Source organism: Alternaria metachromatica (assembly GCF_023757995.1).
Source record: "Alternaria metachromatica strain BMP 0045 chromosome Unknown scaffold_29, whole genome shotgun sequence".
Classification (NCBI taxonomy): Eukaryota; Fungi; Ascomycota; class Dothideomycetes; order Pleosporales; family Pleosporaceae; genus Alternaria; species Alternaria metachromatica.
Window position 1 is genome coordinate 200,090 of NW_026055520.1, and position 25,450 is coordinate 225,539.

The 25,450-nt window shown below is 52.2% G+C and overlaps 4 protein-coding genes across 4 annotated transcripts; 1 reads left to right on the forward strand and 3 right to left on the reverse strand.

The window, feature by feature from the left end:
* Positions 1-9,020: 9,020 nt before the first annotated feature.
* On the reverse strand, positions 9,021-10,842 carry J4E83_009028 (uncharacterized protein; the record flags this gene model as incomplete). Its single annotated transcript, XM_049335921.1, has 4 exons — positions 9,021-10,041; positions 10,094-10,321; positions 10,377-10,682; positions 10,733-10,842. The coding sequence occupies 4 exons, from the start codon at positions 10,840-10,842 to the stop codon at positions 9,021-9,023; spliced, it is 1,665 nt and encodes a 554-aa protein (XP_049184955.1).
* Positions 10,843-14,818: 3,976 nt separating this feature from the next.
* J4E83_009029 (uncharacterized protein) lies at positions 14,819-16,810 on the reverse strand (the record flags this gene model as incomplete). Its single annotated transcript, XM_049335922.1, has 4 exons — positions 14,819-15,202; positions 15,290-15,901; positions 15,958-16,265; positions 16,648-16,810. 4 exons carry the CDS (start codon positions 16,808-16,810, stop codon positions 14,819-14,821), a joined length of 1,467 nt encoding a protein of 488 aa, XP_049184956.1.
* A 769-nt stretch (positions 16,811-17,579) lies between these two features.
* On the forward strand, positions 17,580-18,697 carry J4E83_009030 (uncharacterized protein; the record flags this gene model as incomplete). The annotated part of the gene is made up of 4 exons (XM_049335923.1): positions 17,580-17,615; positions 17,669-18,004; positions 18,068-18,198; positions 18,262-18,697. The coding sequence occupies 4 exons, from the start codon at positions 17,580-17,582 to the stop codon at positions 18,695-18,697; spliced, it is 939 nt and encodes a 312-aa protein (XP_049184957.1).
* Positions 18,698-19,455: 758 nt separating this feature from the next.
* Positions 19,456-21,591, reverse strand: J4E83_009031 (uncharacterized protein; the record flags this gene model as incomplete). The annotated part of the gene is made up of 1 exon (XM_049335924.1): positions 19,456-21,591. The coding sequence occupies one exon, from the start codon at positions 21,589-21,591 to the stop codon at positions 19,456-19,458; it is 2,136 nt and encodes a 711-aa protein (XP_049184958.1).
* Positions 21,592-25,450: the final 3,859 nt, after the last annotated feature.

The following is a 25,450-nucleotide window of genomic DNA, read 5'->3' on the forward strand; positions in this document are numbered from 1 at the left end:
CGCTTTGTGCTCAAGCACGGCGTATCTCGTTGGATATGGATAACTATTCGATGCATCCGCTTCTCCCTGCCGTTATCCTCGTATGCGACCGCCGTGACTCAAGAGCTAAAGGAGGAACAGATGGCTTCGTTAGTCTACGCGAAGTAGCGAGGACACAGACCGTGCTCGTCATTCTTATCGGAGTAACAAGTCGTACCAGCACCGGTATCCACATCTCTCTGGATCCTCTCAAGCCATTCGCTCTGCCCATCGAGTGAGACGATGTCACTGGCCTTGATATCCTGCGCGTACCCCTTGATATCGCCGTCAGGTTTGTCACTGAGTTGGAGGCCAGGATTGATGAGCGAGAGGGAGCCAACAGTGCAACTTTAGACAAGAGTCTCTGTCTGCACCAGACACCTGTTGGATATAGTCACGATATCAGGTTTTATCCGAATGTATGGGCGAGGATAATGCGGGCAGAGGCGATGAAGATTGGGTTTAAGAAGTTGGAGGATGCGAAATTTGCTGCTGTGCGCGTTTAGGCTCAGCTTTCTGGGGAAGAGTCGGGGTGTGAACTTGAACATGTGTCTTTTAGTCAGACGTGGAAAGAGTGAACTCACATGCGTTTTTGGTTGATCGTTCCACTTGGAATCGAGGTACACGCTGAGGGCAGAGCTTTATATGGGTTTATTGGCAGTAGCAGAAAAGCTGGTGCGTTTGCAAGCTGTAAGACTACCTTTCGCATATCTAATGGCGCGTCGCTTACAATCTTGTTCCACCATTTAATGATTCTGTTATTTTGATGTTTGGGTGGGGGAGAGAACAGAAGGAAGGAACGAGGGAGAGAAGAAAGAAGCCACGTGTATGATGCACGAAGAAAGAGCTTCGCGAACTGTCCCTACCTCTTGATGTTGTGTTTACCATCGCCTTCCAGGCTTTCTCATCTGTAGACCACACCGTGGCTTTCGCAACATGTCAAGCCCTCTCGAAGTCTACGAAACCGCGATCACGAACGGAAAGCGGCTACGCAAAGAGCAAACCAGTTTTCGAGATCAGCCACGTTTGCCCGCCTCGCTTTCTTCGTGTGGCTACAATGTGAAGCCGTGGAGATTACGCTCCAACACCGAGAACTCTCTGCGAACCATGTTGCAATCCTGCGGCAAGATGATCAGCAATTCGACATATGTCGAAGTTCGCTCTGTGAGTAAAGAGGAGTGAAGAGGCGATGACGGTGGCGTTGTGCTAATCGTGTAGCAATATACTTCCGGTCCCAAAAGTGGCCTTAAAAGCGACGGCCGGTCAAGGTACCCAGGTAGCTACAAGACGCTCCACCACTGACATATCTTCAATGATGCAACCATGTCGCTTTCACGTGCAGGAAGTGGCTTGGTCGTTGCTGCCTTCCAGATGCGTGAGGCGGGGTTGCTCAGCCCCTCCGCAGTCGAGCTGACAGTGAGGCAGTGAGGCGCGCCACGAGCATCATCGATCCATACATCTGTCGCCATCCTCGCTCAACTTTTGCTGAATACATGCCACTGTATCTCTCCTTTTGACTGCCGTTATCCTCTGTGTAGTCTTCACGCGGCGTCACGTAATTGCGTCTCGTTTTACTGTTATCGTTGTCATCTCCCGGCTTTTGCTCAATAGCACGCGCCTGCATGTTTCATCGCCATGACCAGCATTGCCTTTTCCGGAAATGGAACTGAATACGGACCTTCTAATTTTGAGGTTAGCGGTTTCTATGGTCCAGGAGGATGGGCAGCTTGGTGCATCAGCCTTGTAGCATCTTGGGCGCCGAACCTGCTCGAGGACTACACGCACAACTTCCACGTCATCGCGTACGCGCTATACATGAATTGGGCAGCCCTGGATTCTTCCCGATTTCTGTTCTTGGGACGAAAGTTTGATGAACTGGCTTCCAAGAAGAAGAGGTTAGATCGGGAACACTTCATAAGTTTCACAAACGGGAATGATACATTGATCTTCCAAAGGCACTGGCCATCGGATTCGGACAATTATAGAGTATGGGAAGTGGACACAATCCCAGAAACGAAGAACATCACGCATCAAATACTGGGAGCCGAAATCGAACTCAGTAATATGACAGGATCGTTCCCTGGACTATGGGACTATTACACAATTCCTACCACGACAGATCTTACGATCCAACTTAAAAAAGCCGAAATTAAACTCGCCTATACTACAGTAGTCCTCAATCAACAAGAGACATCACTCTGGAATCAATTGCACCAACTACAGGCAGCACTAGCAGTTTTAAATGTCGGTATGCTACATGCGGGGACACAGCTGTTTGTCCGCCTGTCGTCGATACACGAATATACTTCCACGGAGGCAATCACATCATGCCGAAGGCGCAACTTGATCATAATGACGGGCCTCGTCCTTCCTTCGATCATACAAATCATCGATATGGTGTTGAATAATAGAGGTGTTAAAAATGGATGGCCAGGCCCCTTGGTATGGTCAACGGGAATTATAGGAATGACTACCTCCTGGTGTCTTCAGTACAGTTACGCTATCGCTCCGCAACTACCTAGCCTGGGTACTATAACCTGGTGGGCCGTTGCATCAATCTACGCACTCGCCATCGCAGGGCTTTACGGCCTCTACTTCTGCTCACTTTCATGCATGTATGTCGAGGGACCGAGATGCGGCTTTATGCCACACATGTCTTCTAAGATCACGGAGGTGGACCAGGCGTTCGCTTTGTTTGCTGCGCTTCTTTATCTTGTGTATGATTTCCGTTCATACTTCGTTGGGTTCCTCAAGTTTCTGAGGCTTCACTTTGAGAAGTTGGTGTTTGGGGCTAGTTCACATGACAACATATGGGCTGGTATGCCGCTCGGGCTGCCATATTGATGGAAGCATGTTTGCAGACAAGAGTGATGATTTGCAGCATCTCGGGGGTTAATACAATACCTTTTCGTTCGTTCCACTATGCTGAATTTCCTCTGGGAGCTGTTCTGGAGCATCTCTATACATGAAGCTCTTCTCACTTCCAAGTACCCGGGGGGTGCCTCACTTTTCCAATGAATCTCGATTCGACAACGCCTGACCAGCACCACTACTAGATCAACTACATCATCTCTTCTCTTACCGCCGTTTCGAAGATCAGGGCATCCACCCACTACTCCCTGTCTCAGAAAAAGACACGAAAACGGCAGGATATATGCCTATCATCGGCAAGTCCGAAGAGCTTTCCTCGTCAACATATCCCCGACAAGATGGCCCATGAAAATCGCAGCACCTGTACCCAATTACCAACTTTGATTCCGACTAACATGTTTTCCACACGCAAAAAGTATAGCAGTACAAAGCAGAACCATGCATTCGCAGCACATGTAAAAGCTATTTCCGATTCTCTACGGAAGCTAGAGACAAGCATACCATCATATAAAAGATACCACCCCACATCGACCACTCCTTCGGCCGAGACCTCAACAATCCCATCATCGCCCAAAACAATCTGCATAGCATTTCGCGTATCTAGCTACATCAGCGTAACCACACACCCGAAGCTAACGTCTCAGCTCCTACCATTCAACGTACGCCGTACAGAAATATACACAGCCAACACCATCAGATTTCTCAATACTCCAATCATGTCCTCAGCGTCCCTTACCGGCACTTCGCGCCAACCTCGTATTTCGGAGTTATAAAAAAGTGTCCCCCTACCGACGTTCCACTACCGTACATTTCAGCCTCACAAGTGCGTACATGGGCAGCGCGCGCTAATGGGACGTGCCGTGAATACGAGAATGTATGACGGTACCGAGTAAAAGCTACTCCGTGCCAGTGCAAAAGCTACGCGTCGCGTTCGAAGCGATCAACACCGCGTACGACACCCAGTCACGTTGCCTAACGTAGTTCGCCCAACTTGCGAGGGATGTAAGACCGAGAGGAGACCGTGCTTATCCACTGTTTTCTAGGGTTAGGAAGGGTTTAGGAAGGCTTGTTGGGTTTGGGAGGTTTGTCGATGTACGATGTACGAATCATGTCTTAGACATTTGTACGCAGAGAGAAAGATCGTCGACGGCTATGTTTCACGCCTGCCACGCGTTGGACACTAGATTTTTTGAGGTGCTTGGGCTGGGATGAATGTGTGTTTAGTAGTAGCGAAGGCAGCGGTGCCATGAGTGTGGGTGCTATGATGCCACGATATGCGTTGTACGGAATCGTTACTCCTTACCTGTCTACCCCGTCGATCCTACACACAGTCCCATCCAAATACACACGCTACGTGTCAGTGTATTCGCTGATCCTTTTGCAACCTCACCGTAAGGTAACATCCTAACTACTGTCAATAGCAGTACATAGTAACACAGCAGAGTCGCAATCGCAATCGCAGTCGCAGTCGCATCGCATGCACAGTACCAGCAGATCTACCATCCAGCGGGTCAACTCCCCCCGTCTTAGATATGCCCGCATCCAGCCTAGTCCCTTCCCCCAAAACCCCAATTCGGAGGGGTTTGGAGACATGGAAAGCATACAAAGGTGAGGCTTAGCTCCCCGACCAAACAAGACTAAACAGTTATCGGAGGTGGGCGTAGGCGGTCGGAAGGAGAGAAATGCGGGAATCGACTGATAATGACGATCGTGGGGTTGCTCCTCCGGCAATCAGTTCAGGCAGATTCGCGGGCGAAAAAGGTGTGTGTGTAGTGTAGGAGATGTCTCCGCGTGCTGATGGTTGGAGTCGTCGACGTAGAGTTTAGGCAGTTGGGTTGTTAGTTTCGCGAACTTATTTAGTTAGCAGCGTCGACGGTCGGCTTTCGCTTCCAAAGACTTTTTTTTGGCGGGCGCGGGCATGGCACCAGAAACGTGGCAATGCGACGCGGGCGGCGTTAGAAGAGCGCCAGAAACGCCAGAACCCATCGGATCGTGCTTGTCCGAGGTGTGTGAACCAGAGGAAAACAAACTTTGGCATCGTGTGGCATTCTCCGCGAAAACGACGCCATGGCGATGGTAGTGAGCGCGACACAAGTCGGGGACAGGCCAGCCACACAGTCTAACGCAGCTCTGGGTGTCCGTGCCAGACGCGAGGCTACTCGTTTCTTCCTTCGTTCGGCCACCCCTTATGTACGCGCGGATCATATCGTCGAGGCTTCGGAACTTTCTCCAGCATTCGGCTTCATCACGCCTAGGTTCATGTACCACACAAGTACATGATGTACCTACAGTCGACCGACCAACCCCTCCGCCTCGGCTCGACATGAACAATGACCACGCTGAGGCTCACACACCCACCCACCCATGCACGCTTGATCCCCAGAATAGAAATTATCAATGACCTGTTCGGTATTAGTAGGAATCGGGGGGTTGCTGCTGGGGCTGCACGGCTGTCAGACAGTAGAGATCTGCTTTCCTGCAGGTGCTGGTGCGTGAGCGCTGGCAGGGTGCCGCGAGCACAGGTGCGCATCCTTCGGCCGACCGAGCTCACGCATTTTTTTTTTCGGTTTGGTGGTTGATCGTCGCGTCACGTTTTCTTCTCTCTCCCTTCGGAAGCCGGACAAAAGCCAGATCCGAGCCCCGGGCGGTGGTTGGTGGATTCCAAGTGCGGTGAGAACAAGAACCAACGTCGAGTGAGACTCGAGTCAGCGCGCTGGTACTCTACGGGTAGTGCCCGTTGCGTTCTGCCAGGTCAGAATTTTGGAGTGTCATGGTGTGCTGCGACAAAGAGGATACTATGGCGAGTGGAAAAACATCTGCATCATTCGATAGTTCGCAAAGTTCCGATTCTTTTGGTGGAGGTGATGAGTGATCATTTATGCAAACCTACTCCATTTCCACATCCTCGAGACGAGATCTCGGCATAATAGCACCGCAACAGCCCACACCACGGAGGCCGTGGGCCACGGGAGAGTGGGGGACATGCCCTGGACGTCCGACTCTCAGCGGCCAGCGATGAGAAAAACGTGTAGGGCGCGATGGAGACAGCGGAGCCCAAACGTTCCAAGAGAGCGGAGCCGCTTGAACAGCGTCCCTCAGGAACGGCGGAAATTTCTTGTGGGTCGCCCTCTCGCATTGGGGAGGCACGTTTGTTGGAGAAAGGAGGAGGAAGCAAGGAAGCGCGTGCACAGAGTTTCTACTCGCCTGCCCTGGTCCATCGTCCTTCCGCTAACTCGACACCAGGGACGCGGCTAAGCAACCTGCCGGACTCCCATGATGCAACTGCTATCTGGGATGTTCTTGTGGGCTCGCGCTCGAATTTAAAGTCTTTTCGCAAAGAACTTTAGGTGTGTACGTTAGTAGGTTAGTAAGTTAATAACTATAGTTTGCTAAAGTTTGTTAGAATAGTTGTCTCTATATTTAACTATAGTAGCTAAGGATAACTCTATAATAAATACGTAATAAGTTGTTTAATAAGTCTTGCAATAGCTTATACAGAACTAGAGTTAAAGCTTAAAGTTCTTATAAAAAGAGCACTTTTTACTACTCTCTTCTCTTTTCTATTATAATAATAAGCAATTAGAATCTTTCTTAAAATAATATTAGGTACCTAGCTCTTATAATAAGCTTAGCTTAGGTAGACCTATTTAACGCTATACACCTTAACTTCTCTCTCTAATAGAAGTTTATCTACTTTCTTACTCTATATATTAATTATCTCTATAGCTAGAGAGATAGTAAGTTACTTAGACTAGCAAAGCGCTTATACGCGCTTAATATATTAAAGCTTCTATTCTAGACGCTTAAAGATAGTACATAATTTACTAGAGTATTAAAGTAGAGTTACTAATAATATTATAGTACTAGGCTATCTTTATCTCTATAATAGAGAGCTTACTACGTTAGACACGCTACTTTTATAGGTCTCTATAGGCTAAGAGCTTTTTTTAAATAAGATAAACTTTCTAGTAATAGCGTATAAGCAGTGTAAGGTATTAGTAAATATAGTACTTACTACGTTTAGGCCTAGCGTATAGTTTAACTAAGGCAAATATAGTAGTTAAGGTAATTAGAGCTAGTAATAGAGATTAGGTTAGTAGCTTTTGCAGTGCTTTTCTATTTAGGTAGGTAGTAGCGTTATAAGATTATAAGATAGAAAAAACTACTTCTAGACTAGCGCCTTAGCAAATAGGACATAGATTACATTAATACATTAAGGTATCTGGGATGTTCTGAAGCAGCTGGCCAGCAGACGACCCAAACTTTTTTGACCTGCAAGTTGCAACACTACCGGGTAGCTCTCTCTCTCTCGCGCTCTTCGGACAGACCATGGATATGCCTTGTAAATGCTCGAGTACCGAGATGCCGAGGAGATGGTTCTCGCAATCCCAATCCAAGAACAACCCTGGAGACCCTGGCGTGAGCACTATTAGCTAAGACGTAACAAAGTGCTGGAATTGTCGGTGAACCGCTTTGGGGTCGCAAAGCCGAAGGCAGCCTTTCTTATTGACAAGCAAGTGTTGCGACGGCAAGTGTGTGATGGGCTGGCGATGGAAATGGGGAAGGCAGCGAGAAAGTGGAATAATTGCGAGAGAAAGTCACAGGAATTCGCTTGCACCTTCCACTTTGCATGCTGTGGCTGACATGGATGCCGCTCCCGTTGTGTCGTTATGGTTATGCATTGGAATCCTCCAAACGCCTGACGCCGCACGCAAAAACGACCAATCGACATTTCAATGCGCAACTCCCCTCGAACACACCATATCAGCCCTATCTCCTAAACGTTGACCGGTCTCTGCACCAACAAGTAGCCTGCCAAGCCGGAGCATTCTGTGGCGGTGCAGCCATCACAGCATTTTCGCATTCCCACACAAAACAAGGTTGGCGCAGACAGACCTGTTGCGTGGCTGGTGAGAGAGAACGGTGTGACGATTCGTACGCGTTAGCCAGGCTAGGCGAGTGAGCAAATCCTATCCCGCTACCCGCGAAAAGCGAAATCCAGCGCACTGGTATGACATCAAGCTCGAGCCTACTGTACGCTGTAGGTCATACCTTAGCGCGGCCGTTGTCTTTTGATCCTTAACTATTATCCTTTCTTTCGTCAGGGTCTACCCATCCGGGAAAACCTGGGAATTACGTCTTGGACGGCATTGGAAGAGAACTATTGCGCTGAATCGAGACTGCATTTGTCGGCAACATGCTTGTACGTAAACCCGCAGTGCTGGGTTGATGATTGATAATGGGAAGCGATGGTGGGGGATTCGGTCTTGATTGGCGGCAGGAGGCTAAAATTGGTAGCTGACCTGTCCATCTTTCACGCGAGCATGCAGGGCAGACCCTGGCCATCACATGGAGAAACTAGGACTAGGGCTGAGAAACTAGGACAGTGTTGGACAACCTTAATTCTTCTGTGCATTGCTATCTAGCTGGTGCCTAAGTATCCTTGCTCTTCTCTGTACTCGGGGAAGTGCGGACGACGCTCAATGAGGAAGACGTTTTCCCTGAGAGTGCTTGTTCGTTCGCTGCGCTATGCAAGCTTTCCGTTATGTCGTTATGTGGCGTACTGTGAGAGCCTCGTCAGGCTTCCTCCACGCCGGGCATCAGTCCCGCAGCTCGATGCGCCTTTTCCTACAATGTAGCGAACTCCGGTCCAACTGCGGCTGACATAACAGGGGACGATGCGCGCGTTGCATGTTGGTGCGAAACATGTCCACTTGTTGTTCCGTCCACCTTGCGTCTCTCCGGATATTGCGCCGAAGCGCCGCAGCAGCCAAACCGCGATCGGCTTACGGCGGAAAGCCACAGCACCGTGCCAGTGGTGGCATGTCATAGGTCCGACTCGGGTGTCATGATTGACAGAGATCAATCGATCGGAAATTGTTCGTCTCGCACACCTGTGGATACAGCGAGGACGGGCCGGGCGGATGTCAGGTTTCGTTGCGTGCGCATGGTTCCTCGAATTTCCGCCGACATGGTGCTCTCAGGCGTGGTTGTACTGGCTGGGAAGGTACCCCGCAGTGGACGCCTGGCCTTTGTCATCTACATCGTCCAGCGCGGGAGTATGTGATTGAGAAGCGACAATCTGCATCGGAGTAGTCATTTGGTTCCTGGGGGATCGTTCAGCGCGTCGTTCACGTCCAGATAGGTGTAGCCACGAACCCGCTGGGATAACCAGATTGCATTCCGAATGCGAATGCATGCTCTTGTGGGGCCGAGTATGGCGGCAGCAGCGCTGCAGGCGACCCCAGCGGAGACGCATAGCTACTCGACGATGCGTAGCTGCTAGCTGTGCCATACGTGTCGACGGTGCCAGATCGCGGGACTTCGAGGTACGGTGACGTCGGTGCAGAAGCCATGCCATGGGGAAGGAACGTGAGCGGTGATGGCGCAAACGCGGGAGACAGGCTCTGGCCGTAGCTGTATTGTGCAATGTGGTTTTCCAGATCCAGGTTGATGCTCTCCAGTGCGTAGGCCGACTGCTGCTGCATCGGCGAAATAGATGTCATCTGTTGTCTAGACCATTCTCGCCGGGTCTTATAAGACGAGACCATGTCGATAGGAAATTGCACCAGATAGGACATGGTCTGCATGCGCGCATCGTATCGAGGGTCTTGGAAACTCTGCACCAGCTGATTTATTTCCTCCAATGGGCGAAGGGAAAGGTCCGCGACAAAGACAGAAGCAACATCCGGGAACATTGGCTCCAAGGCTAGCGCAGTAGCGTAGAAGTGAGCCAGAACAACCAGGACGTTGACGTCTCCACGCTTCGCAGCTAGAAGTGAAATGGGAACCCAGAACAGCCACTTCCGTAATGCATACAGTTGGTTAAACTGTTCCTCCGGGCTTTGCGGCTGGTTAGACGATCGCAGGCGGTCGAGGTAGCCCTTGAGTTGGTCCACCCATTTCGATTCCTGTTCGTTGCGAGTGAGGTAGGGCTGTAGTCGTTGGAGGGAGGCGTGGATATCGACCAGGGCGTTCATGTGCTCTCTTCGTGCTTCTGGCGATATCGGGGTACTGATCGGGTTCATAAAGTGTCGGTTTGGCATAGGCGTGTGCTCTGCGATGTAGTCGGCGAACAGAGACTCATGTCTCCAGGGTTGCATGGATTGAATTACAGTCTTCGTGCCTGTGACTAGAGAAGCCCAGCCTCGCCTAAATGACTGCGTCAGTTTTGATTACCCCAATATATTCGGGTAGTCCTTACCAGTCTGTCGCCTGCCATGCAAGCAGGAGAGACGCCGCAAGTACAGCATCTGAGTTGTGCTTGGTAAAGTTGGTGATGCCGTCGTGCAAGCCCTTGAGAGCAAGACTTGCGTGATGGAATGCGAGGTTTCGGGTTTCGGTTGATTGAGAGATCCAGGCCAAGTGCGAGGCAGAGAAGGCGAGGATGCTGTGCATAACGAATGGATGGGTTGCGGCTATGCTCAAGAATCTAGAAACGTTAGTGTTGCTTTTGGGCGTAGTCGCTTGGGGTGGTAGGTGCGTACTTGGGCATCATGTCGGTCCAGAGGGTCGATTTCGAGGTCCTGTTTCTGAACATCTCATTCGAAATAGAGGCAAGATGGTGCACCAGACGGAGGTCAACCGTCGTCAAGGCGCGCCATTGCGGCTGTGGGTATACTCGGAGCTCGGGGAAAGGAAACTCTCCCGTCTGTCTCCAGAGTTCGATGGTGGCCTCGATCTCGGGCGTCCAGAGCAGGTTGGGCTGCTGAGGAGACTGGGGAGACTCTGGCATCATGGCAGTTGGACTGTCCATGTAGTCGCAGCGAACCTGGTGCTTGGTGCAGTTGCGGCTGGTAGATGTTAGTACATGAGTCGTAGACAAAGAAGTGTTGGTGCTTACCATTGCGGGAATGTTTCATCACAGCGAATATGCCGCCTCTTGCACGTCTTGCAGCCCTTTCGGGACTTGGTATGGCTGCGCCTTGAAGGGCCTCCACCGGGACCAGCCATTTTTCAAGAGGAGGATGAAGTAGTTTAGCGAGAGTGGGAAGTGGACCGTACGGCGTGGTCGTGGTAGCACGTCAGGGCACAGGATCAGTCGCAGGCAGTGTTCTCTTGTTGTGTGGTATGCGAGATGGACGGGAAGGTGGGATAGACGAGGGGCTGTGTATATGCGGGCGGTAGATCTGGCGAGCGGTTGATAAAGCGAGGGTAATGGGGTCGAAACCGGTGACTAAATTGGACAGGGTGGTGATTTGGAGGCTGTTCGTGGGCGTTCTGGTGATATATAGTGCAGAGTGCAGATGGGATGAGCTTAGATAGCTCTAGGGCTGGAGAGATATTGACGCAAGGCCAGCAATACCTCCGGCGGACAGGCTAAGAGGGTACGACAGGACGACGTGACAGCGGAAGTGGTCAAGCTCGTCTGCAACCTACCCCCTGCACAATGACCATGCAGGATGAGGACAAGGCTATGGACTAGAGGCTCGCCAGGCTGAAGAAGGGACTTGGGTGGTATGCGGGCAAAAGCGCAGGGTGACTTGTGCTCGGTCCCAAAGACGACAAACGTCGAGAAACGGGGCCAGGTAGGGTTAGCCTGAGGTAGCGTCCACACAAATAGCAGTGACGCCACGAGCGGCGGAAGAGGGACTTGGGTGGCAGCCCGCGAGACGGGAGAGGCTAGCAGGGAGGGCAGAGAAGCTTGCGGGAGCTACAGACGATGGAGTGACTGATTGCCAGATGGCACCGGCTGGCTCTTGCTCGTATGACATAGCCCCGGTGTAACTCCCGTGGGGATTAAGGTTCCAGCGAGACGTGAACCCTCGCAGTCGGCAGGGCGCTTTCAGACATGCAGCACGGCGTCCCTCAAAGACGGTGGACGTGTTTGGATGAATGAAGCGGCCCCTGTCGGGCGAGGGTTGAGCCCAGGGCTAGGGTGCAGTGTGAAGGTGCTAGTTCGCCGACGGCCATGTCGCAGAAAGCAGCCTTTGGTGGCCCTCTGGTCAAAGCCCCTGTCAATCCGCTTGGGACGGAGACGTTTGAGCGTGCAGGTGCATGAGCCGCTCCAGCTGGGGCTCGGGCTCAGAGCGCAAGAGGCGTGAAAAACGGCCATTCAGGTCCGACGACCGAGGAAACGCCAACAGCTGCGCGGGCCGTGCGTGGAGAACGATCGACCAGTAGCACCTGGATAGCTCGCTGGCCATGCTGTAACGGGTAGTTGGAAGCCGCCTGCGGAATAGTGGGTGAAGGAGGCCGCCATGCTTGCTCGCCGGGTCAGCTTCGGGGCGCGCGCGCTGCTAATTTTTCAGACAGCTCCAGAGCCCTGAGTGAGGTGGCAGCGCCCACGCGTGACGGGCGTGACGGGCGACCACGGGCGACATGGATGCCCGAGATCTCATCAACGCGAAATGCGAAGCTGGACGCTGCCAGCGACGTCGGTCGAATCAGACTGACGTTGCTGATGCGATGCCACCAGCGATCGCTAAACACTGCGGAAGCCGGGGCCCTCAATATCTCGCGGTCAAAAATAGCCCTCCGTGCGTCACCTGTCACCAGACCTTAGCAAAAAGGGTCTACACTCTCATCGCGCTGATTTTCCATCGATACTACGCTGGCCCATCCTCACGCCGCTATGCTCATACCGCTCCTTCGCATCCAGTTGCGCCGAGCAGTGGCGGCGGACCTCGCTCTATTCCTGTCTCCGCTATCGACGGAAGGGCGCCGCGCGATGAATAAGCGTGACTTCCGCTCCCACTCGTGGGTGACTTCGCCTGTGACTTCGCCTAGGCAGTGGGCGACACCATCGCAATACCTAGGTACTGGGTAATTCAATGTCCCCGCGTCTGGCAATATCTCATGCAGCGGAGAATGCTTGCTGGCGGGGCCTATACAGTAACTGAGTAATTACGCGACCCTGCTGGTGGGCGCCTGACACAACAGCCTGCATCCACATATCGAGATATCGTCACAGCAGCTGCGATTTCGTCGCCGACATCCCATAGGGCTGTACCTATGACGTTGTCTATACGCGCGATACCGTCGCGACCGTCGCGTGGTGGAGCACAAGTAGCTGCCACGAGATACGAGTTCTAAACCAGGAACCAGTGGCATCGCGGCGGCACCCGTCGCCTACCTACCAGCTACCTCTTGCAACCACCGAGGCTAAAACTCTACTAGACGACATAGCGGAATGCGCGAAAGCAGGTTCATGCGACAACATGTGTATTCGCAGGCTAGTCTTCCTTCAGCCACCTCACTACGTCGAGCTGGTGTTTGGTTGTCATAGATCCGTGGTGGCTATTCTTAGGATTAAGGTCCTTTTACCCTGGGAGTTTGCAGCCGACCGTGCATCTAGGGCTACCCATGCAGCCATGTTTTCTCTGGGGTTCTGCGACTAGGGTTACAAGACACCTCTCCACTTGCATCTGTCGTCCATCGTCGCATCGGTCTTTTCCGATGGCCTATTCGCCTTTTCAGCGTAGCCTCAGCATAGCTCCAGCGTACACTAAGCCAGCGCACTACTAACCGACTCAGCGATTCAGCAACCACAAAAAACATCCGGACGTTACTATACATACATTTTATGACGTCTGAAGAGGCTTCATGTCGCGACACCACACCGTCAGTCACACGACAACAAGACATCGCAGCCAAGCCGGTTACCAAATGCAAGTTTTGACACAAAATGTCGAGTTTTCAGCGCGGCGCGCAATACACATTCCCCAGCCATCTGCAAGCCACACTTTGCACCTGCACGACCATGCAAAGCATCCCTCTCCACCCGTCGGCCCAGAGCTATAAAAAGCGTCGCACCCTGAGCTACCATTGGCGCGGAAGCGATTTCTACCGGCAAGTGTGGCAGGCGACACAGAGAAACCACACAGACACTTCCTCTTCTCCGCCCTCACGGGCCATTGCGTGCACTGTGATGTGACCTGTCAATTCCTCCGAACGCTTTGGGGGGGTTTTGATCCACCGGCCGAACATGCACCACCTCGATTGCAAAATCAACTTTTTGATATTCACGCATATCTACTGTGTATCGTCGATCTCACATCCCAGACACACACCACCACCACATCATATGTACTCACCCCTCCAATCCTCCATATTGCCAATATATCGTCCACTACAAACCCGCCTATGCAAGCCCACCCGCCTGAACCTTACTTACCACTACTATTACTACTGCGCTACTATCATTCACCCCAATAAGCCTAAAGGCAATGCCAATCCCAATACTACACACCAGCCAACCATCTTCGTGACCTGATACATAACTCCAATGGTCTCAGAAAATAGTGTGTGAGCAATACCTCCGTAACCTGAAACATTCGGCCTCGGCCGTAATATCACTCATCTGGCAGGTAATCAGGCCGATGAGCCTTGTTCGCTATTCCAAGGTTCTTTCAATAGATTAAGTGACCCCACACGTGATCGACGCCGGGTATACTGAGTCGTGTATATGCGAGCGACCACGAGAGCTGAGGCTCCTGAGTCGTAAAGCATGGGAGAAAAAACTATGGATTTCTCCATGAATATTGGGTGGCCTGATACCGGTGTTGTGTTTCAGATCACAGGGCGATGTTACATGCTGGTGAAGGTGGGGGGAGAGGGGAGTTTCAGCTGGATATGTTTGTCGGCGGTACCGGGCGCTTGGGGTGGATGGGTGGATAGGTGGGTGTGTGGTTTGTGCGGCTTGTGCTGTGGATGGATGAATGGATGGGTGGTTATGTCATCGGATGTGGTGGGAATTCGGATTCTTCGAAGAAGGGAGGCATATCCCGTTTTTGGGGTCGAGTTGGGACTTGGGCGTTGTTCCTTTCCTTCTCAGATTTCTTTATTCGCAGTTGTTTTGCAGATGGGGAGAGAAACATCCATCATCACTCTCACGACACATCACTCCCCTCCCTTTCCAATCGTCACCTTCTCTTCCCAATCCTCCTACCATCCAATCCTCCCACCCCACCCAACCCATCTCCATCATCTACGTAGCCCAACTCCACTCATCCCACTCCTCCCTCCAAGCCACCGGCTCCAGCGGCCCCTCAACGCTCAAAATCTGTCCTTTGGCACACTCATCAAAGCTAACCTTCTTCTGCTTCTCTAGGTAAAACACATCGTACCTCTCATGCATCGCATCTTTCAGGTTGCGTACATTACCCTTGGGATGCAATTTCTCCCATGGTCGCGTGCACACACGGCCTTTGCAGCGCTTGAGCGTGAGGAGGAGGGCGTCGAGGCGGGCGGTTAGGGGGAGGATGGGGTAGGAGTTTGTGGAGGTGAGGGAGGAAGAGGAGGATGTGGATGCACTGGAGGAGGTGGTTGTGTTGGGTGTGGAGAGGAGGTTGGTGAGTTGATAGGGGTCGGTCTTGTTGGGTTTGTTAGTACGCATTTCCCCAAGCCTTGGAACTAAAGAGAGGGAAAGAAAGAGAGAACAAAGAAAAAGGAGACTAACCTTCATATCATAAAGCTCCCGCTCATTCGTACACCAAACCGTATAACTCAAATCATACTCCTCCCCCACCACCCTCACCGTCTTATACGTATTGTTTGCCCACACATCCCGCCCATAAAACGTATTCCCTTCCACAAGATACTCCCCCCAAAACTCAACATTAACATGCTCACTCTTCCCACCCTCACCCTTTTCCTGCATCTCCCCCGTAACAGGAATAACCTCTCCGTCAAAATCCTCCCGGGGTGGTATACCAGCGAGATGAAACAGCGTAGGCACGATATCCGTATGACTACTCGGTATATCCATCACTGCGCCTTTAGCAACGCCCGGGCCGCGGATGAAGAACGGGATGTTGATGTCTTCTTCTATGCCGCAGGATTTACCGGGCGGGAGCCGGTGTTGGCTGATGTGGAAGCCGTTGTCGGTTGTATAAATCAGATAAGTGTTTTCCAGTACCTCGGGGTTTTTGCTCAGACGGTTCATGATAGACTCGATGAGGTCGTCGACGGATTGGAGGGTTTGCAGGCGTGCGCGGTACCAGGCGTCGTTGTACGCGATTTCTGAGGCGTTGAGCGGGCGGAGCGTGGAGAAGTAGGATGCTGTTCCTGGCTGATGGGGTACGAGTGTGAGATGCGGACTGCGGTAGAAGAGGTGCGACTACTTACTTTTGAGGGGTTGAAGTTTGGTGTTCGGGGTACTTTTACGTCGGGGAAGAGATGTTCGTGTCGCTTTGCGGGGACGGGTAGGTTGAACTTTGTAGGGCGTGGGTTGGTAATTGTTTCTGAGTGGGGGGCTATGGGTGCGACGCCGATGAAGAAAGGCCGGTCTGGTGCTGCGATGGCTTCGTCTAGGAAGGAGACTGCGGCGTTGGCTACGAGGTCGGTTGAGTATTCTCCTGGTAGGTTTCTGTACACGTCGTGGTTACGTGTCATGGTTGAGTTGTAGAAGACGTAGGTTCCGGGGTCAATCAGGACTGTGGATGTCAGTGGCTAGACAGCGTTGCTGTAGTGGTTATGAGGTGTTTACAGTCAGAACCATTCCAACCACTGGCTCGCGGTGCATCGTATGTAGAGGTGGAGTGTCCATTCATCAGCTTTCCTGTGTAATACGTGTTGTAGCCCGCCTCCTGAAGCCACACGGGAAGATAAGCATCATTGAAACCTTCTTTAATGAATCTAGGATATCCGCCTGCTAGTAGTCAGTACAATTCCTAGCTTATTCCTTTAAGTTCGAAGTACCGTAAGGAGCTGAGACGTCTGTGACATTCGTGTTATGGGCAGCTTTCCCAGTCAAGAGCGACACTCGTGATGGGCAACATAGTGCTACGGTACAAAAATGCTTCTTGAACCAAGTACCTTCCTGGGCGAAATGCTTCTGCACAGCAGGTTGGTAGTCGAGCGAGTTCAAATGTAAGTCTTGATCGTCGGTAATGATGAAGATGAAGTTGGGTTTGGTAGAGCGCCCAGCAAGAGCGGCAACACTTAAGGAAAGTAACAGCAGAACTCGAATTGGAATCATGGTTGTGGGTGGGAGTTGAGTTCTGTGAAATTTACAGCGTTGAAATATCTTTGGATCTGTTTACACTCTGACGTATCTGGGTAGTCGCTACCCACGCCCATTGCGCGAAGCCGCAACTCCATTGCGTGCTCGGGAAGCAGACCAGGGTTCAGCACAGTCCCACTCACGATGCATACTAGTAGACATAGCTGCCAATAGAACGGAAAGGAAAGTGATGACCGAAGCGAATGGAATGGAGCTCTAGTCTTGAAAGGAGAAAGGACCTGACAGTATGAGCTTATCGTGAAGCAAGCTGAGGAGCGTGCTTCCGATCTATCTGCCGGTAAACAGCCGATCTACCTGTATACAGATATGACAAGGCAAATTTCGCAAGGAGATCTGAAATGACTAGAAGTACTGAGTAAGGAGCCCCATCTGCCTTACGCTAGCCATACCTAGGTAGCCTTGGATACGGTTGGAATGAGGTGAAACTTTTCAACGGTAGACGTCATTGCAGGGCTGATGCATCGATTCCATGCCGTGGCCGCATCTATACAACTTCGCCAAGGCCTTTGTTCTGTGACACGAGAAGTTGATTCCATGAACACGAGCGATACCGGGTAGAGGGGTCAGCACATGGGACGACCTTGTTCACATCAATTCATAGTGGGGCATCGGAACGTTCCGAAGCGCGGGCCGAGGAGTTATTCCGGCGGCGCCTGTCGATGGCGTAGGTCCAAACACATCGACAACACACTCGCGCACCTCACCGCTCTACCTTCACGCAACTATGTCGGGAGGCTGGAACACCATAGAGTCTGATGCCGTAAGCCCACCTTCACCCTCCCCCAGAGAAACCGCATACTAACAACCCCACAGGGTGTCTTCACATACCTCATCGAGAAGCTCGGTGTCAAAGGCGTAGAGTTCGAAGAACTCACCACACTCGAACCCTCAGACCTACAAGCCCTCGGTACACTGTACGGTGTAATCTTCCTCTTCAAGTACCCAACCGGCGAGAAACCCAGCGACGTACCGAAAGACGGGACGTACGACTACGAGGCGGCGAATAAGCTCTTCTTCCCTGCGCAAACGATACAGAATGCGTGTGGTACACAGGCGATTGTTTCGCTGCTGCTGAATAGGGAAGAGGAAGTGGATATCGGCAAGGAACTGAAAGAGTTCAAGGAATTTGCTGGGGACTTTCCGCCAGAGGTATGTGGAGGCAGGGACTGTACTGGATGCTTTTGGATGTGAGGGGCTGATAAAGAGGCATAGCTACGAGGAGAAACACTGTCGAACTCGGATCTCATCCGCGAAACTCACAACTCCTTCGCGCGGTCTTCGCCTTTCGTCGACGAGACACAAAGGACGGCTACTGAAGACGACGATGTCTTCCACTTTATCGCGTAAGTCACCTTCCTCCCTTCCCTATCACCTCTCACCCACAGTCCACTAATCCACACACCCAGCTACACATCCATAAACAACAAACTCTACGAACTCGACGGCCTGCAACCCGCCCCCATCCTCCACGGCCCCTGCACCCCGAGCGACTTCCCCGCCAAAATCATCCCCGTCCTCCAACGCCGCATCGCGCGCTACCCCGCCTCGGAAATCCGGTTCAACCTCATGGCCTGCTGTCGCGACCTTCGCATCCGCGCACGCGAGATAGGCGACGAAGATGAACTCGAAGAGCAGGAGGACAAGCGCGCGAGGTGGCTATACGAAAACTCGCTGAGGAGACATAATTTCGTAGGCTTTGTTGGCGAACTGTTGAAGGCGGTTACGAGGGCGAAGTTGAAGGAGGGCGAGGGGGCTTATGAGGCGTGGGTTGAGGATGCGAAGAGTAGGGCGAGCAGGAAGAGGGAGGAGTTGAAGAAGAAGGGTATTCAGCCTGAGGAGTAGGCGGGGGAGGGGTCGTGAGTGAATGGATAGTGGTGTCATTAGGATTAAGGAGACTGAAAGATGGATGCTTGTGCATCCTGATACTTGCAGAGCTCCATTGGATACGAATCTGATAATCACAAAGACCAGTCTATCGGACTACTATGCTTTTTCCCGTGTCGAATGAACTTGAAAGCTACATCGAATATCTCCACACTACACTGATATGCCTGGTACCATTCACATTTACACTGACAATTCGGTCTCTCATGGCAATTCAAACACACTGAAACCAAGCCATACATGGCAACATTATGATATCATATCTTCATTCATTCTTCATTCTTCATATTGGTATATACTCCCCATATCCCTATCCACATCCACATCCACATCCATATCCACACTATCCAAATCATCAACCAACAACCCGCTATGCCCCAACCTCAACCCAACCCAACCCAACCATAAAGAAAGAAAAAAAAAGCGAAAGAAAAGGGATATCTTCAATCGAAACCGCTACATTACGTCATGAACATGAAACATGAAAGACATGGTATAGTATCGTGTGGTGTATGTATGCAAAATGCACATGTATATGCATATAGATAGGTAGATGCTAGAGGCCGTGAGGGGGTATGCGTTATAAGCTTCATAGAAAAGAGAAAAGGAACAGGAAAAGTGTAACAAAGGACAAAGGAAAAGAGGAGGAAATATGCGGGGTGGGGAGAAGTCGATGGAGGAGGAGGAGGAGGAGGAGGAGGAAGGTAGGAGAGCGTCTAAGCAGAAGCCGCGCAATACGCAAGCGGAGCCTCGAAGACGTGTTCGACTTCTGAAGCGCAGAAGCTGGATTCAGCGGGTGTCTGGTTGGAAGCAACAACGACGTTCGTCTTCACCTCAACCTCAGCAGCAGCGAGGGGAGTAGACTGCTCCACAACGACGTCGAAGATGTCAAGATCTACAGCGGGGCTGGTAGATGTCTCTTCTTCCGCCTTCTCCTCGACAACGACCTCAACCTCAACCTCAGCCTTGACCTCCTCAGCCACAGACTCGATCTCCGGGTCCGCAATCTCAAGAACCGGGACAGCAGTAGCAGTGGCAAACTCCGTAACCGTAAATGTAGAGTAACTCGTCGCAGTCATAGTAGCCGTGACGGCATTCATCATGGGCGCCGCAACCTCGGTGGGGAGCTCTAGCATCTGTGCCGACGCGGGTGCTTGCTGAGCAGCACGCATGTTCATCGCCATGTACGCAACCGCAACAGCCAGTAACAAGATAATAGAGTTGCGCTTGTCGCTGAGAAGAAGGATGATGTAGTTCTTCAGCAGCGTGGTGAGCGGTATTTGAGCTGCCGAGAGACGTGTGGCAGCTTCAGCGCTCTCCTGTTCCTTGATAGCAGTTTCCAGCGCACGGAGACGCTGGGCGACGGCGTCGGATTCAGCAAGGGCTTTGGCTTCGAGTTCAAGACGAACAGCCTCCTTCGCTTCGTTGAGCTTGAGCTGGAGGTCCTCTTCGAACTTCTTCCTCTCAGCTGCTTTCTCTTCGATGCTTCTTTGTAGAGCGGCGGCGGCCTCTTCGAAGCTCTTTTGTAGTTCGGCTTCCTCCTTGCGCTTCGCCTCGTTGGCTTCCTCTTCTAGGATCTTGGTCTTGACGGCGGCTTCTTGGATTTGGCGTTGCAGTTCGACGGTGTATTGTGCCTTGCGCTTGTCGGCTTCTTGCTCCTCCTGGGCGCGGCGCTCGAGTGTCTTGCGGACCTCCTCGGGGATCCAGGGGTGGATCTCAACGTCACACCTTTCCATGTCGTTCCAGCAGGCTTGCCATGCAGCGGCGCGCATCAGACCGTTGGCAGCGTAGATCTTGATGTCCCATTTCCGTGTGCCGGCACCGATGCCTTTGCCGGGCTTCTTGAGTTCGCGGTGGCAGTCTATGCACATGCTGTGGTCGCCGTTGTGGGAGGTGTTGCTTCCTTCCGTCAGTGTGCCTCCACTCATGCGACTGCCCCGTCCGGTGTTCTCGTCGCCGACGCTCGCGACATCGTCCTCGTCGTCCCGCTCGTCCTCGTCCTCGGGTGGGACGAAGTGGCCGCACGGGAGCAGGCGGGGTGTTCTGAGCTCCAGGCTTTCCAGTATGCGTTCCTCGAGCAGGTCGTACTCGTCCCTGGGGTGCGGGATGAGAAGGCCGCGTCGCATCAGGATGATGTCCTGCAGCTTCTCCTCCAGCAGCTTGTAGTTCTCCACCAGCCAATCAGGCATGATTCTGGCCATGATGTCGTGCGAGTACGGTACCTGCATGGGCAGAATGGTAACATGCAACAGGACCAGCGGCGCCTGCTGCGGTGTCGGGGTCGGTCTCGGACTATGAGGCTCCCGTATGCTCCTTCTCCGTGAGCCGGTAGACTGTCTCGACATGTCGTGCTCTGATCTGCTGCTCCTGCTAGGTGTAGCCAGCTTGAAGGACCCTTTGAGTCGCTCTTGGGAGGTCTGGTGTGCGAGTGTGGGCGGCGGCGACGACATCTGCATGGCGCGGACAGACTCAGTATTCCGGAAGCGCGGACGTTCTTTGCGTGCTCGTGCACCGGCCTCGTTAGCGGGCAGGATGGGTTTCGAAGCTATCGACGACTCGGAGGGGATAGCCGAGACGAAGCTGTAGTGCGAGGACATGCGCTGCTGCGACCCCGGGCGCGAGGTGTAGGAGCTGCGGTAGGGCTGGGGCTCGTCGTCGGGCTCCTGTTGCTGTGCCAGCTCAATGCTATGTACAACGTCGTGGGCCATGGGGAACGAGCGTTCGGAGTGGTACGAGTCACTGCCGTCGAACAAGTCCGACGGCGACAAGGGTTCGCGATCCTGTGGGTCTTCGTAGATGGCGAATGAGGTAAGGCCCGGCTGGGGAGACGGGTGGTGCATCGTAGTAGCCATATCGACCTTTCTTCCAACAATTCTTCGCAATGTGTAACTCAAAGTTTGTGAGATGGAACAATTGCAAGATAGATAGAATGGGAGGCCAGGGATCCCATCATCTGAAATTCATGGTGAGCCGAGGCGGCACCCGGTGGGGGTTGGCTGCGAGGTGGTTGGGATGGCTAGCGCGTGCGTTGTCGACGTGTCAAGAGCGTGCTGGAGTTTGTTTACACACCGACACTTTAGCGCCTAACCCCAAACGTACACCAACGGCCTCGCGCCCCATCCTTTCCAACCCTTCCAGCATGGAGCCTTCGGATTTCAGTGGGTGACGCCCCGGTAGTGTTCCCGCCTGCATGCCTTTTTGAGAACCCTCGCCTTTGATAGGATCTGGATCTTCCTTCATGCGAGTACAGCCTCATTCTGCAGCATGTAACATGACTACTCAAAGATAGCCAGTACCCCACCACAAGACAGACCGTTGCACGCGCGCATGGCGAAAACCAGAAAATCTTTGAGTCGCTGATTCACGTCTTTGTAAAAAGGTCGGTGTAGGAAGACGATCGCAGGTGGCACAAGCTCGTCAAAACAAAGAAGGGCTACCAATCTCACGATATATCGTTGACGCTTTCATCGATTCATCGAAGCGTCTTACCAGCCGCTTCATGTCCACGTATCGCTGTGCTGGCTCTGCGGCGGGGCACAGTCTACCCCTCCTGTTTGAACTAATTCCTCTTCGCTCGTAATTACCAGAACGACGACAGCCAGCACATGCTGCATCACCCACTACTCCCAGTCTGGTATACTCTGCCCCTCGCTGGCTTGAACTCTGCGTTTCATGGCTCCTATATCACGCATATGAAGGCGACTTCATTTAGTCAAGCTGGTCAGTGTAGAGGCAGTGGACTTGAGAGCTTCATGTTTTCAACGAGCCACATGGGCATAACCAAGCAATGAATATCCCCATCTTACTGCAAGCGGCGTCTAACATCTCGTCGCTCAACAAGGTAAAACTGTGTAACTTTCCATCGCCAACCTCGCAGAGACACCACAAGTAGATTTCACCATTACATCTATCTTTCGAAGACGACTAGACGACTCACTAACTCCATCATACTGCTCTTCTTCCCTCGTGCTCGGAGTTGTTCCCAGTGTTTCGGCTCTACCTCCGCCAGTATACTTACCATGACTCATACACCATACACCTCGCACCATACACCCAACCTATCCAACACCCCAATCCACTTCCCAATCCCCAAACCCCATACCCATCATGCCACGAACAGCCCTCTTCGCAATCGACATCCAAGTCGAATTAGCGCAAAACGCAGCGACCGAAATACCACATGCGGAGCGCATTCGAGGAGCTGGAACGAACATCCTGCAGCGAGCGCGTCGGGCCATCGATACGGCGTGTGAAGAGGGAAGAGTACCGGATATAGAGATCGTATTTGTGCAGCATGAGGAGCTCGCTGAGAAAGGACCGCTGGTGAAAGGGAGTAAGGCGTGGGAGTTGGTGTTCAAGCCACGAGACGATAATAAATGGGAACGACTGGTAGAGAAGGATGTCCGTGAGTATTCATATTGTGTTTTTTGTTTTCTCTTGACAAATGCGTTTAGGCGATACCTTCTCCTCCAACCCTCAGCTTGCCTCCCAGCTGAAAAGCTCGGGTGTACACACGATAGTAGCCTTCGGCATACAAAGTGAATGCTGCGTCCTTTCGACGTGCAGAGGTGCTCTAGCCGCTGGCTTCAAAGTCGTTCTGTTGCAAGGTGCACACTCTACTTACGACTACAACGACAAGACAGCTAGGGAGGTTGAGATAGATGTAGAGTTGATGCTTGAGAGCGCGGGTGCTGAAGTGGAGGGCTGGAAGATGTGGAAGCCGGTGGCTTGATACTTGGAGTAATTGTTCGAGGTTTGGTGTGGTCGGGTTATCATGAGACGAGCGTGGATACAAGAAAACTTCGGGATGCGATCTTTATCGCCTCTCCTCCACCTCACCTACTCACTCATGTTACGCAAACCATCAGCTTCATACATGCAAGTGCAAACAAAACATTACCTAGGTACGCATGCCAGCTCGTCCACAACACACACCGTGCCAAATCTCGTAGTCTATCACCTCCCTGTCCCCCGCCGGATCACCGCCGCCTGCATAAAGCGATCACATGATGGGTAGATGCTTCTAGGCTAGTGCTAGTCTATATAGTCAGGTACCATCAGATACTTCAACTCATCACTTCTACACTCAACAAACTCCTCCACCACGTCACTCCTTCGTGCGACTGTCAAGGTCCCTGAAGAACGCAACACCGCGTACGCTGAGTACAGACGCGCAGATCAAGATCTCTGGGGCCCACGCGGTGTTGTCGCAGGCGACCTATGGACACTATAGGTCCAAGACTCCCTAAACTAGAATCAGAGGACCAGGATGCGGGCCCGTGATGACGTAGAGGTGGATGATATGGTGCGTCCTGCGCTGGGTGGTTTCCGAGATGGGCTTGCGTATGTTCGTGCTGGCCGTCTGCAGGGCTTTACATGAGTCTTGAGGACTTGATGGGGAAGAATTGACCACGGTTCGTGGTGGAAGAAAGTACGGGGGAAAGTTCTGTGTTACCGTTGTTTGCCCTAAGGTATCCACCACGGGAGCCAGATACCTTTGGGAGATACCTTGGGGAAGCACCCTGAGGAAGCACCCTAACGAGCCACCTCACCGAGCCGACCCAAGGAGCCATCTTTAAAGAGGGTATTCACCAGGGTCTTCCTGCGGGTGGTTCCCGCGGGTAGTTCGCTGTGTTGCTTCCCCCAGGTGCTTCCCCAGGGTGCTAGTGGCGTTTGCATGGTTACCATGAAAGTGTTGCTGCCTAACACGCTAGCTGCAAGCTCGTAGGTGAGTTCAAAGAGAGAGTCGATATCGAGAACAACTGACAGCTTCCGTGTGGAGAGCGCCTCCGAATCAATTACCCAGAGGCCGACATCTCACTAGTGAAGTCTCCAGGCGGCAGGCACAAGCAAGCTAGAAGCTGACAAAGCCTTAGTGACGCCTTGTACGAGTTATCTCATCGGACCGTGAGGGCTACATAGCCCTCAAGCTCTCTTATAAGATCCGATACAAGCAAGTGCGCAGCCGACAACTCCTTAGTGGCACTCTGTCACTTCTGTGACCACAAATCCTGGAAGCGACGTAGCACTCACCGAAGAAATACAAGCTTCCTCCAAGGAGCCCACGTATTTCTCTCATGAGAGCTAGTCGCCCGTTTCCTCGCTCACCTTGTTGAGCTCTTCACCATTCAGGGCGAGCTCGCGGCAACATGAGGTAGCCTTGATCGTCGTGGGTGGGGTGAGGGAGGCAAGGTACCAGAGGGCAATTGCCGTTCTTGTACTTCCTTGGTGGAGAGGACATCTATGATGATCCAATGCGTGAGCTCCGTGAACAGTTCGACTTGGTCACTTAGCAAAAGAAGAACGAAGCCAAGAAGCTAAAAGACTTACGCATCGAGCACACGGCCGCCATAACCCTCAAAGACAAAGAGCGCGACGACATTGCATCTCGCCATGCCTAGATAATCTTGCAAAAGCTTGCAATACTTTGCAGAGTTATCTATCTAGCTACAACAAAACCGCTTGCCGTACTTGCCTACAGCAACGAGGTCAGGTAGGTTTCGCTACAACTATTCACATACGCACTGTATGCTCGTCACTCAGCAATAGTATCTCTAATCTCTCCGTTCAACGGCATTGTCGCCTTCACGCACCCTCTTAATGTTCCAAAACTACTCGTATCTAGTCAAAGTCTTCTTCCGCCGCATTAGCTACTCGCCGTAGCTTAGTCAGTCGGTCGCACTTCACAACATCCCTCGCGACAAAGAACTC